Source organism: Peromyscus leucopus, chromosome 7 (assembly GCF_004664715.2).
Source record: "Peromyscus leucopus breed LL Stock chromosome 7, UCI_PerLeu_2.1, whole genome shotgun sequence".
NCBI lineage: Eukaryota > Metazoa > Chordata > Mammalia > Rodentia > Cricetidae > Peromyscus > Peromyscus leucopus.
Window position 1 is genome coordinate 6,478,282 of NC_051069.1, and position 13,921 is coordinate 6,492,202.

The window sequence follows — 13,921 nt, forward strand, 5'->3', positions numbered from 1 at the left end:
GAAAATAAGTTAACTGCACACGGTGCTACCAGGAAAGAGACACAGAAGCAATCCAGGTAGACCATTACCTGCCTGCTCTATCACCTCCCCACTATTCAAAAGCTTGCCCAGTCCCACCCTCCGCTGGGCCGGATTTTTATTTTTATTTGGTGACAACTGAGGGGACTCTGTAAGACATCTTCAGTAGAAGTAATTCAAAATACTGTGACAACTGGCATGAGGAGGGGGACCATGCTAGAATAAGAATTGGGACATGGGAACTGAACCCGCCCCCTGGGGTGGCTGCCGTAAGACTGTGCGCATGTCACATTCTCTCTGGGGAAGTCCCTCAAACCAGAACTGGTGTCACTGTAGATGTGGCCTCATCCTAACTTTCACATGAAACTAGGCACCTAAGCAATTCTGAGGTTGACCCCTGAATTACTGCATACCTCATCTAATTACTGCCGGGCCCCCAGCTGCCCAGCCGTCTCCATTCCATCCATCTTCCCAGCCAGAAGGAAGCCAGCTGAAATAGATGCCTGCTAACCTGACCCCCTTCACCTCTCAAAGTAAAGGGCAAGGGGCAAAAGGTAAAGGGCACCTCCTCAGCTCACCGTCAGCGTCTCTCAACTCCCCCTGCCCTCTTCCCAGGCTCTTCCTATAATGCATTCTATAATGCATTGAATGCATTGTGCTGTTACTGTGATCATGGACACCTGGACACGGTCCTTTCCCTCTGCAAAGCCCTGTCGATTCTTTAGAAAATTCAAATGCCAGGTTTTCTGGGCAGCCCTCTCTGGTCACTTCAGGATCAGTCAGAGGTCTGCCCTTCAGTCTCGCCAGCTCCCAGGTGCTTTCCTCTGTCACACTCTTAGAATGATTATCTTTTTTATCTGTCTCCTGCATCAATCTCCTTGAGAGGAGGAACAAAGCCCAGTACACAAAAGAGCAGGAGGCTTTCTGCAGAGAGCACTGATTAGACAGCCAGGTGTGGTGGTGCATCCGAATAAGCCCAGCACCTGGGAAGCAGGGGCAGGAGAATCAAGAGTTCAAGGCCAGCCTGGGCTGCATAAGACCACGACTCAAAAGCAAATAAAGAAGTCATGACAACTAACAGCGGATGGTGTTCTCCCAGAAACAGGAGTCTGCACATGAGTTGAGGGACTTCCGTGAGTCAGCTCCCTGCAGAGACCCATCAATCAGTGCATGCTCCAGAGCTCACTCAGAGAGTCAATCCCTCTGCCTCGGCCACAGTCATACTCTATGCACTTCTATGTGGTCACGATGAACTTTCCTGACCCTGAACACCAGTTACCACAAATGATCAGGAGCAGGCAGCCAATGGTCCTTGGGCTCCAAGATCTATAATCTCTGGTGAGGAGACAGAGGCCACGCTGTGCTGGGTCTAGAGTGTCAGCCAACCTCAGCAATTCTGCAAAGCCTGCTTGTCCTGCCCACTCATGACTTAGCTCTTCCTTGTCAATCAGTTTCCTCTTGTAAAATGGGTTTTGCTTTAAGTTTTTCCTGGCTGGCTTTGTTTTGTTTTTAACTACACATCATCTACTGTCTGGAAGAGATAACAGTGTTTCTAGTTGATCAAAGGGCATCTTTTGTCAGCCCCATGTGCTAAAAGGAAAAGTGAATTGAGGTGGATACTTGTAACAGGCTATTCACCACCATCTCCACCCCGCCCCCAAGGTCAGGATTTGGGGCTGAAGGTGATGAGTGGGCCTGTGACCCTTCCTATGAATGATAAGGGGACAGGGTCCCTTCTTCCTAAACACTTCTTTTGTTTTATTCCCCTTACTGACCTTGAGATCAAAGTGGGCAATTTTCTTTGTGTGAAGGTAGTTCACCCCGTCCAGGATCTGCTTAATGAAGCTGGTGGCCTCCTCCTCACTTAACGACTCCTTCTGGGCCAGGAAATCAAACAGTTCTCCTCCGGACACTCTGGAAGACATTGGCGGGGAGGGCCAGCCCAGTTAGTTTTGCATGTCATGAGGCCTGGGTGATGGGTCCAGGGTCTACACCCGCCTCAGATTCTCTGGAAAATAGAATCCCTCTTGCCCTGCCTGGAGCTAACCTAGGCATCAAATATTGGCTTTGCTTCTGTCTGCTTTCTGTTGAACCTCAGAGTCAAGAACCACTATTAGCGTGTTCCCAGAAAGACCTCTGCTAGTGCTCTAGGCCCAGGTCCCTCATTACTCCGGATATTACCCTTCCCCTGTAAAGAGCAGGCTGTGCCCTGCCCTGAATTACATCTTAGATAGAGCAGCAGTTCATCCGAAGCCCCTCCATGTTGGGTATCAATGCCTTATAAGGTACAATGACGTGGCGTCTAGCTAGTGAGTTGGTTGGTGAGGGTGGGGCATGCATGCCATGGCATGCAGGCGGAAGTCAGAGGACAACTTGCTGGAGGCAGTGCTCTGCTTCCAACCGTGTTTGCTCCAGGGATTGAACTTGGGCTGTCAGGCTGGGCAGCAAGCCCCTTCACCTGCTGAACCATCTCCCCAGCCCCTGGCCTGGCATCTTGTTTGGCCACATGAACAAATACCCTTGGCCCGGGACACCCAGAAGGCAGACAGTGGTGAGTGAATTATCTGTGTTAATAAAAAGTATCTCGAGAGCTCATTGCACCCATCAGACCAATGAACGACACACTCCCCTCACCCCAGATTTATGAATGGAGGAACCACAGACTGCAGCATGGCACCCCACCCCACCACTGTCATGGACCCCTCCAATGTGCCTTTGCCCTGTAGATCACCAAGTAACAAATTCTAACTGTCCTGGACTCAAGTAAGCGTGACTGCCCCTGCTCTGGGACTGCCAGTTGGAAGCTCTCCAGACCTAGTGTCTGATCTCTGGGAGTATTTTGTTTGTACTGACCCTTTACACGTCGCTCTGGATGTGCGTATGTTTGTGTACACATGCATGTAAGAGCAAGAGGTTGACGTCAAGTGTCTGTCTCAAGTGCTCTCTGCCTTATATTTTAGGACAAGGCCTCTCTCTGGTCCAGTGACAGCTCATGGATTCAGCTAGACTTGAGGCCAGCAAGCTCTTCCCACCTCTTCTTCCCCAGTAATTAGAGACGTGCAGCTTCTATGTGGGAACTGTGGATTCGAACCTAGGTCTTCACGATTATGCAGCAAGCATGTTACCCACTGAGCCAGGCCCACAGTCCTGGCATAGCTCTGCCTTGTCTTTTAAAATCCTACAGTTTAGCCAGGCTTGGTGGCACATACCTTTAATGCCAGAACTTAGGAGATGGAGGCAGGCAGACCTCTGTGTTCCAAGACAGCCAGAGCTACATAGAAGGATCCTATATAGCATGTTTTTCTTTGCTTAGCTCTTCTGTAACTTACAAATATCGTGCGAAGTGTGGTGTGTGTAATAATTAAAATTACAGAACCCCAGTCTCAAGGACTTGAAGGACAAAAGCAGGAGGACTGTCCCAAACTTGAGGTCAGCCCAGTCTATACAGCCACTTCCAGCCTAGCCAGGGATACAGAGTAAGACTCTAGCTCAAAAAGGACAAAAACGAAATAATGCAGAGGTAAACTGGGATGAAATAAAGACCTTGCAGTTGCTGAGGTCATAACTGGTACGTCTGGGCTAGCAGTCACTCAGACTTCTGTCTCTACCCTCACAGCTGCTATAAAAAACAACAACAGGTGCCCTGCCACGGCTGTCTGGGGCCTAGGATCCTCGCTTCCCCAAGAGAAGCTTTATAATCGGGGCTGCCGGCAGCACAACCCATATGACAGACACACACAGTAACCAAAGGACCAAATCTTTGCCCTTTCCCTACCACCCCGGAACCGGTGACGGCCTAGTCACAAGCATGTACTATAGGCTACTTCTCAACTACAAAGTATGGGATCACTCTGTCCCCTCTGGAATCTACAAAAGAGATCACTTAGCCCTGGGGGCCTAAACTCTCTTCAAAACCCTTGGCATGTCTACCTGTCTATCTATGGCACTAATAATTCTTCCAACAAATCTCCTACCCAAAAGGACAACTGCCCCAGTGTTTCCCCTGGTACTGGGAAACTTTGTTTTCTAGTGTATTTTGTGAGTGGTATATCCTTTTTTTTTTTTTTTTTTTTTTTTTTTTTTTTTTTTTTTTTTTGAGACAGAGTCTCTCTGTGTAACAGCCCTGGCTGTTCTGGAACTCGCTCTGTAGACCAGACTGGCCTCAAGCTCACAGAGATCTGCCTGCTTCTGCCTCCCGAGTGCTGGGATTAAAGGCGTGCGCCACCATCTCCCATTTAGATCTAGGTTCTTTAAGAGGTTGGTTGGCTCTCAGACTAACTCCTGCCCCTTGACTACAGGATATCCAGGTACCTGTGTTTCCCACGAACCCCAGAAACCTTTCAGTTATCCAGGAAGACCACTATCTAAGAAACAAATTCTCCCCAGACAAGTCTCCTGGTGTCTTGATCTTGAATTTCCCAGCCTTGAGAAGTCTAAGAAATAAACTTCTGTTTTGATAAGCCACCCAGTTTATGGAATTTTGTTATATAGCTACTTGAAGAACCTAAGATAGGAAGTTTATATTGAGTGGGGTGATAACTGTGACCAACAAACACACACACACTAAAAATATGGAGGTGGCTTCAGAACTAAATAAGAGGCAGCTGAGGCCAGAGGAGTTGTAAAATGCCTGCTGGAATAAGTTTCAATGTCATCAATGAACTGCAGGGAATGGTTCTGGGGAGGGGAGGGCAGAGAATAAGAGGAGGGAGTCTCAACATCCTGAAAGCATCAGAGTGGTTCTGAACAGAATGCTGATAAATACAGATGGCAATCACCATTCTGATGAGGATTGCAGTTGGAACTGAGGACACAGCATCAGTCAATAAAACAGAGACCATTCTTGTAATAAAACAGCAGAGAAATTTCACTTAATTTGTGTTGTTTTAACTTAACACAGTATCTGTGCCTTAATCTACTGCTATCTCAGTCAGTAACTCCAACTCTGAAGTTAAGGCCTGCTTCTCCAGCAGCAACCTGGACACTCAGGCCGCAGTCTAGTGAGAATTCTGCTCCTGCATGTACTGGCTCTGTCACTGCTGCTAAAAGTAGCTTTAACTAAATCTCTATCATTCTAATTAGGAATAAAACTCGAAATTCAAGCCAGGCAGTGGTAGTGCACGCCTTTAGTCCCAGCACTTGGGAGGCAGAGCCAGGAGGATGTCTGTGAGTTCAAAGCCAGCCTGGTCTACAGATCGAGATCTAGGACAGGCACCAAAACAACACAGAGAAACCCTGTCTCGAAAAAACAAACAAACAAAACCTCACAAAAACTCGGAGATTCAAAGGCTGGGATGAAAACCTGTGAGCTCTGAAAAGTTGAGTAGCTACTAGTTAATTTTCTCTCCTTCTGCTTGGCCAAACCGGAAAAGGCTGTGCCACTCCAAATCCCTCCCTTCTACTTCCTGTGTCTCTCTATCTCTCCCGGATCCCCTCTAAGGCTCTATGATTACTTTCTGCCAGCTAGTTGCTAATGAAGCCTCCTGACCCAAGGTAAATTTTATTTAATTAATGCTAATGCAAACTTGGGGTTTACAGTGTGATCGAATATCCCCCAACAAATTTTGTTTATGTGCTAATATCTATGGAAGGTTGAACTTGTGAGTGATGAGATTGGATATCTGGCTGAGAAAATGTCTAGGCATCGTGCTGATTAAGTGGTCTGGTTCCTCTTGACACAGTGAAATGTAAAAGAGGAGGATCATTTTTTTTTAAAATGTAGTATGTATGCATGTGTGTCTGCCTGTGTGAGTCTATGCATGTGGTATGTGTGTACAACTTGCAGGAGGTGGTTTTCTCCTCCCACCACGTGGGTCCCAGGGATCAAACTCATCAGGCTTGGTGGCAGGCACCCTTACTACTGAGCAATCTCACTGGTCCAAAGAGCAGTATTTTAAAAATAGAATTATTAGTTAGAATAAATAGGAAAACATAAAAGTTGGAAGTTTTTTCCAGACTATTCCTACTGGGAAGAAAAAAATGAGCAAACTGTGGAGGAGGGAACACAGGTGTGCCTGAGGCTTGCTTGATAAGGAGACTTACACGGATCTCGGATCCCTAGGGAGGCCAGGTGCTATTCATCCAGACAATGCGGAGATTAGTCAGCTGGATAAAGGGCCTATTGTCCAAGACAATGAGATAATGAGTTCAAGTCATCTTAGACTTCGTGGAGGGAAAGAGCTCCACTCCCATCAGAAGGCCACATTCAGGGCCCGGAGGACAGAACCCTATCAAGGGACGAACCCTACCACTGCCCAGTACTGGTTCATACGGAGGCCTTAGCTTCCTGAACTCTAACACCACGCACATCAGTCACACCAGGTGTGGCTCCCACTGGCTCCTGACGTGACTGCTCTGTGCCAAGCAAAGCTGTGGGGGTGTGGCTACTTGGATTTCAAAGGATGCCTCAGAGTTTGGTGGCCCCTGGAAAGAGAACTGTGGTGTGGGTGGAGGCCAATGCAGAGAGTGCTCACTACAGTAATACCCAGCAGGCCATGGGAATGGGGTTCCCCGGAGACTCCAGACCAGTAGGTCCACAGGTGTGCGAACAATTCTAGTCTGGAAGAGCCACAGTCAGGCGACTCCAACCTGTGAGAGCTATGGTGTGGGCTGCTCCCAGCAAAGACAGGGGCAAGGTTACCCAAAGCTGTTATGCAGGGTCTGTGGGTGCCCTAGTCGGCCTGAAAGACAAAATAGTATGGCCAAATGGTTCTAAAGCTGTGAGGTCTTGCTGACTCAAGACCTGTCACTCATTTTTTTTTTCCTAATTTGCTCCTTTGAGATAGAAAGATCTATACTATACCTACCACACACTGAATTTTAAAACCACAATGCTTGTGTGATGCTCCCATTTCAACTAATTTACCTCAGAGCGAATCACCCACCCATAGCTGACTTATATGTCCTCTCCAAGACATTGGCTTTTGTTTGTTTGCTTGCTTTCTTTTTTAAGATGGGGTCTCGCTTTGTAGCTCTGGCTGGCCTAGAACTCACTCTGTAGACCAGGCTGGTTTCAAGCTCATCAATATCTATCTGCCTACCTCTGCCTCCCGAGTACTGGGACTAAAGGCCTGGGCCACCGTGTCTGGTGCGTCATCAGAGTTAAACCCTAATGCTGACATCAGTGAAGACTTCTCCAGCCTCTTAGGATAGCATAGACATATTTTACATGAGAGGATGGCATTAATTGGGGGGTAAAGGGGGATGAACGTCACAGTCTGAACAGACTAGGACAGATGACAAAAGGAATAAATGCTAGCCCTGCCTGGCTGTGACCTGGTGTCTCCTTTCCCTGCTCTAGGCAAGCCTCGGTGGTTTTTCTCGCCTGAAAAAGAGCAGATTGGGCAAGATGGCCCCTAGAGCTTCCTGTCTCTGCTTTTATGAAATGTGCCTTCTTCATGCGCTCAAGATAATCTAGATGGTCCTTAACTTACACATAATACTTCATAAAATAATATGTAGAAAACTACAGAACTGGCCTTTCCTGCGTTTCCCACACCTCCGTAATAGTGCACGGGACCGTCCCGGCCTGCGCACGAGCGCTCTGTTTGTTGAAGCCACCTCACCAGCCCTCTCTATCGAGTCTGCTCAATGATATTTGGCCACTAAACGTGTGTGGCTACTGAGCACTTGGAATATGGCTAATGTGACTAAGGAACTGAATTTTTTTTTATCCAATTTAAACACAAAAACTGATGCAGAATAAAATTTCTTCACTAAGCACAAGTTTACTGTTTAGATAGAACTGCTGTGCACTTTAACCAGTCAGTGCATTACCTACAAGAGGATCTGCACTCTAAATGTCAAATCCACATCAGCTTATGTAGACTTAGAATTAAAACACACAACACACACACACACACACACACACACACATATATATATATATAATATATATATATATATAACTCATAACTTCATACTGGCTACATAATAAAGTCAGTATGTGTTGGGCTCAATAAAATTATTATTAAAATTAGCTCACCTATTACTTTTTATTTATTTAATATGGCTACTGGAAAATTTAGAACTACACGTGGTCAATATTCAATTCTATTGGACTGGATGAAAAAGAGAAAGCGAGCTATGCGCCGACATTCACCAATCTCCGATTTGTGGCTGTGGTTGCAACGTGACCAGTGTGCCTTTCCTGCCATGACGGACTACACCCTCAAAATAGGAGCCAAAGTAAACCCGTCCTCCCTCAAGTTGCTTCTGTTGGGGTACTTTTATGACAGAAACAGGACTAGTGTTCAAGGTCTGGGGAAGGGGATGCAGGTACCCATGGAGCAAATCTGCTGTGCACACTGCTGACCCTCTCTGCTCAGGGTGAGCTGGGTGTGGCCCTCAGGGGCTGACCGGGTGCTGGGGAGGAGTCGAGCACACACAGCATTTTCTGTGTCTCACGGTGACATCATCCAGCATCCTGTCCCCACTCTGACTTGGGACAGGCACTGGAAGCTCACAGTTGCTGCTAGGGTCGCTTTGAGTCTCTTCCCCAGGCTAGGGTGGAGGCCCAGTCCTTCCACAGCCTTAACCTTGGGATGGTCAGTGTGCAAGTTCCAGGGCGTCAGCTTTTCTTCTTGAAACAAGAATGAGAAAGGATGTCTCCTGGACACCTCAGGCTGGGAGGACTCCTGACTCAAGGCTGGACCAGTGCCGGGAGGCCCTTGATAAGTCCTTGAAGTGAAAACTAGGTACAATGTCACTGCAGGGGTACAGTGCTGGAGGAGGTCTCAGAAAGTTTATTCAGAGTTCACCATTCCTACAAACATGCCTTCCTGAATATTCTGTCACTCCACCCTCACATCTACCTGCAGGAATGCAGATTACTTCTCTGTCCCCATTGGTCACAGGAGGAAACGGGGGTCAGAGAGAGCAAGTGACTCGCCCTGGGTCACACAGCTGGTGAGTGACAAAACCAGGACTTAAAGCCAGATCACCATGGGACCCTTTCACCTTGCTCTCTCTACATCACGAAACCCAAGTTACTCTGGAAGGGAGGACACATCAAAGTCACTACAAACCTGGCAACATAGTTTTTACCCAAAAGTCTCTCAAGTCTAAGACCTCTGTCCTGAGTCATTTCCCATCTCCTCCCAAGCTGCTTCCTCCTCTTCCTCTTCCTCTTCCTCCTCTTCTTCTACAGGGACTGGCCTCAAACTCCCAGAGTTCTGCCTGTTTCTGCCTCCCCAGTGCTGAGATTAAAGGCTCATGCCACCACCACCACCTGGCCCCTTCCAAGCTTCTTTCAGCTCACACCCCAAATCAAATATCTCCAGCTTTAATATGTAAAGCAAAGGCTAAGAGTCTGGCTGCTCTCTTCTGTAATAGTGTTCTCAGGGTCAACCCCTTCTCCCTTGCAGGTTGGTACACCTGGTGAAATATTTTCCAGAGTCCTTCTGATAACGTGTATTATAGCAGGACAGGCCCATAGGGTCGAGGAAATTGGCTCAGACCAGTTGCCAAGGCATGCACATAACATACTTCCTTATGAGCCAACCTGAAGTCGGCCTGAGGACCTAGCAACAGGCGCTGTCAGAGTTCCTGATCACTGTCAGAGTTCTTGATCATGCCCAGCCAATGGGGGATGACCACATAATGCCACCAGATTGGGACACAGACTGGGTGCTGGGAGGAGGGTATATAAGCCTTCCCCGTTATTGAATAAACAAGTTTTTCGTTATTGAATAAACAAGTTTGTTGTTTGCCTTCAACTGACTCCCAGTGTCTGTGCCTTCTCACCCCCCTCCCCCAGCAACAGCGTTAGGATCCAGCAACAGTGTATAAATGACCTGCACAAGGAGAAACAATGTTGCCACAGTTGCTGGGCCTAGGACACTAGGAAGCATCAGCAACACCTAGGAGCACTTGCCAGGGTATCACTCGCTACCATCCTGGAGCCCAGGAGGACCCAGGGCATTTAGAGCTGCAAAGGAACATTCTCCAGATATGACATGAGTTCAGCTACTGAGACACTGAATGTAATCTTAGTGCCACACAGAAGTCAACTTAGACAGACAACAAAATCCTTCCTAATCCTCCCTCCAACTGCCATGACCAGATGGGCTAAAGACAGCTGAAGGGAACAGGAGTCAGGGCTTGACATGTCTTCTGGTGCCAGCCCCTTTAGCGGACATTAAAGGAAGCACCAGACCAGACAACAGCTGCTGAAAGAGAGCACTGGGAACAGTGACCATTCAAACTGCAAGTAAGGGGCTGGGGAAATGACTCAGCAGGTAAGAGCGGTGGTTCTGGAAACATGAGGACCTGAGTTCAAATCCTCAGGACCCAAGTAAAAATCTGGGTGTAGTCATGCATACTTGTAACCCTAGCACTGTGCAGAGCAGGAACGGGAGTTTCAGTGGGGTCTGCAGGCTGCCAGCCCAACTCCAGTTTCAGGGAGAGAACCTGTTTCGAGGAAATAAGGCAGAGAACGGTCTTGCAGGACACTGGATGTTCTCCTCTGGCCTCCACACACAGAGGCACATGCACGCATGTGTACATATACTGAACACATACATGTGCACACACATTATACACATGTGGTGACACACATCTATAAACTCACACATCTGTCAACGCAGCACTTCATAGGCTGAGCCACGAGTGTCATGAGGTCTAGACCAGCCTGAACTACATTAGTGAGATGCTGTGTGAGAAAAACACTGACGAATGAACAAGTAAGTTCTGAAAATGAGCAAGAGGACAATAACCCTTATGACCAACCCCAGGACAAGCCTACTGCCCAGTGAGGACTCAAATGCCAAAAACTTCTGACCAGTCCAACAAGAGTCACCAAGTCCAAGCAAAAACCTTCAGAATTCCTCCTCTAGGAAGTCCTCCCCCAGGATGTCCTCCTCTCCCCAGAAGTCCTCCTCCTTTAGGAAATCCTCCTTGGAGCCCAGCAAGCGTGGTCTGAGCACAGTCTTTGAAAACTTGGCTCCTTTCTAATTTTATAAACCCTTAGTGTTCCTCAGCTAGACATCCCGGCCACAAAGAGGCAACCTGGAAGTGGAGGAGGAGACAGAAACTGTGGGCAGCTAGAACTCAACAAGCATGGCAATTCCGGGAGCACCTGTGTGGGGACTGATATTACCCATGGTGCACCTGCACTCACAAGATGACCGCTCGCGCATATAAATACTGGCTGATCGTGAGCCCTGGTTGGGAGAACTGGAGACAGGGCAGAAGCATCTTATACCCCAAATGCTGGGGTTCCACAAACAGGGGAAGAGCATTTTTCCCAGCAGTTAAAGAAACACCAATTGAAATCATAAGATACTGATTTATAACTATAAAGATGAATAAAGAAAGAGGTGTTTGTTATTGTTGTGTTTTTTTTTTTTTAAACAAATGACCCATGGCCACCAAGGCTGAAGGCAAACAGAAACACTGCCCAGTCCCTGCATCCTTTGGAAGTGAAGTCACCAAGAGCCTGTGCCTGCCCACCTTTAACTTAACCCTCCACTCCTGGGGAGTCAGCTGAAATAACTAATTCAAAAGAAAAGGAGAAAACATTGGGAAGAAAGATTTTTTTGCCAGTAAAATTTGGACTAGGTAACAGCTGTAAAATTATAAGCAAATGTCCAGCAATAGAGAAACACTGCTGTGCAATTTAATGAAACGTGATATAGTTATTAAAATGGAAAAAGGGCTATACATGAAATTTTGTTAGTTGGAGAGAAAAGGTAGAACAGGAAATTGTAAAATTATATACGAAGCGATAAAGATTGAGAGGAACCAGGGAGAAACAAAGTAGCTGTGTTTGGATAGGAGAATCACAGGTCCGTTCCTTGCAGTTCCTGTGGGGTTTGGGATGAAAGGGGGTGATAATAAATAGCCATTTGAAGAAGTGACTCTGGCCTTCCCAGGAAGATGGGCTTGTCACTCTCTGCTGGGAATCAGGATGCTGACCAGTGAGTGACCTTTCGCCTTGGTGCACACCATGTGGAGTGTCCATGTGACCGACCAGCCCTGGGGAAGGAGAAGGTGGTCTTCATCAGGCTCCTGTCTGGGTCAGGGAGGCACAGACAATAACTAGTTCATTTTACCAAGGGGTCCATGGGCAAAACACAGAGGACACTGGACCCTAGAGAAGGGGAGAGCCTGGGCAACTCCATGCAGTTAACAGGGAGGTTGATAAATCAAGAATCAAATGTGAGAGGATGCAAATTCCCTTCTGCTAGATAAATTTCTATCTTGCCATGTGCAGGTAAGTCTCAGATTAGAGCAATCTCAAATGTCAGGTGGTCCACTCAATCTGGAGGCAGGTTAAGGAGACTTCCTGGTTCACAGGTGACTTGCCCACAGTCACAAAATCAAGAATTTCTGGGGTAGACACCCCACTCCTCTGCTGATGGACAGATGTGTACTACATGCTCATGAGGCTCAGAATACTCTTATCATGGGGTCTTGCTGATTGGCTGGATAAGGCTATTGTCACTTGTGACTCTACTGCCCTCATTCCATGGGGACTCATTCAGGAGGACATCAGAGTGGCCAACCAAGCTGGAGTCTTAGTGTCACCTAAGTAAATTCCACCAACCACCGTGAAGTCCTTCTCAGCAAGGCCATCACAAGGCTGTACCACCTCGTGTGCATGCATGGCTATCTGCACAAGCCTTTTAGATGGCAGTCTCAGCCTTGCCACTTCCCAGCGATAGGATGTTGACTTCTTGGTGCTCTGATCTGTAAAATGGGTATCTCTCTGTGGTCGTATCACTATGAGGGTGAAATAAAGTAAACGGAACGAATATAAAATTACATTTCTGAGTTAGTAAGACTCCCTAAAGCCAGGACTGAGTCAGATGATAAACGCTAGGCACCTTGCGAATGCAGGGGCAGAGCTGGGCTCTTTAAACAGTAGCTAAGACCAGAGAGGCGGTCTACTGGGTAAAAACAGCTACCACTGTGAAAAACGCAAGTGTGGAACACAGTGCCAGTGTAGTGGATTCTCCCCAGGGAAGGGCTGGAGAAGGGTTCTGGAAGAGCTGAAAGGATGTTCATCTTCCTCTCTTGAAGACAGACCCCTCTCTGACAGCATCTGCTACCCACACTACCCTCTGCTCCTTCTCACCCTCATAAATGCTCCTCTGGCCAAGAAATAAGCCAGAATCACTGGTTTCTCTGATCTCCACGATGTAATGAAAGTAAGAGTTAGGCCATCCCTCGCTATCCTTGCCACTTGGCAAGCTCACCCCTCCTTTGGCCCCATTTTAGGAGGAGGATGGGATAACCGAGGCAGAGGGAAACTGCCTACCACTCACTGCATCTTCTCTGGCCTGAGCTTTGGTTGCCCTGGGGGGCCTGTGGCCAGGGCTTCCACCACCCTGACCTATCTCTGCTGCCCACCCTACATCCCCCCCCCCATCATGGGTCCTGGGGCCCCACTCACAGCTCGAGGATGAGCACCACGTCGGTGCGGTTCTCATAGACGTCGTGCAGCGTGATGATGTTGGGGTGCAGCACCTGCCGCAGGATGCTCACCTCCCGCTCGATCTCCTCCCGGCACACGCCCCGACGGCTGGCCCGGCTCTGCCTCTTCTTGATGAACTTGGCGGCATACTCCAGACCTGTGCTCTTCTCCCGGCACTTCTTCACGATGGCAAACTGGCCGCTGTGGGGACACGGGACCCACACAATGAAGGAGTAGCCAGTGGAGGAGTGACCCTCACAGCCAGCTACCAAGACAATCACCCGGTTATTCTACCAAGACAGAAAGGCACGTCACTGGCCGGTGGCCCTGCCTGGCTGACACGCAGTGACCGAGATAGGGCAGGGACTGGGATTCCCTATTACTAAGAGACCCTGATATTTTACTAGGAAGGGATGTTAAAGTTATTGCTGGTATACAAAGGTGAACACCAAGACCCTGGCAAGTACTGACTTGGTTAGGATGACA

The 13,921-nt window shown here is 48.0% G+C and overlaps 1 protein-coding gene across 3 annotated transcripts in view; it reads right to left on the minus strand.

The window, feature by feature from the left end:
• The window catches only part of Dapk2 (death associated protein kinase 2), a 127,088-nt gene that overhangs the window by 44,788 nt on the left and 68,379 nt on the right, over nucleotides 1–13,921 (minus strand). For all 3 annotated transcript variants that reach the window (XM_037207395.1, XM_037207394.1, XM_037207393.1), the window contains 2 exons: nucleotides 13,415–13,636; nucleotides 1,794–1,932 (listed from right to left, as the gene is read on the minus strand). In XM_037207395.1, the coding sequence (XP_037063290.1) occupies nucleotides 1,794–1,932; nucleotides 13,415–13,636 (361 nt within the window). The remainder of the gene's footprint in view (nucleotides 1–1,793; nucleotides 1,933–13,414; nucleotides 13,637–13,921) is intronic.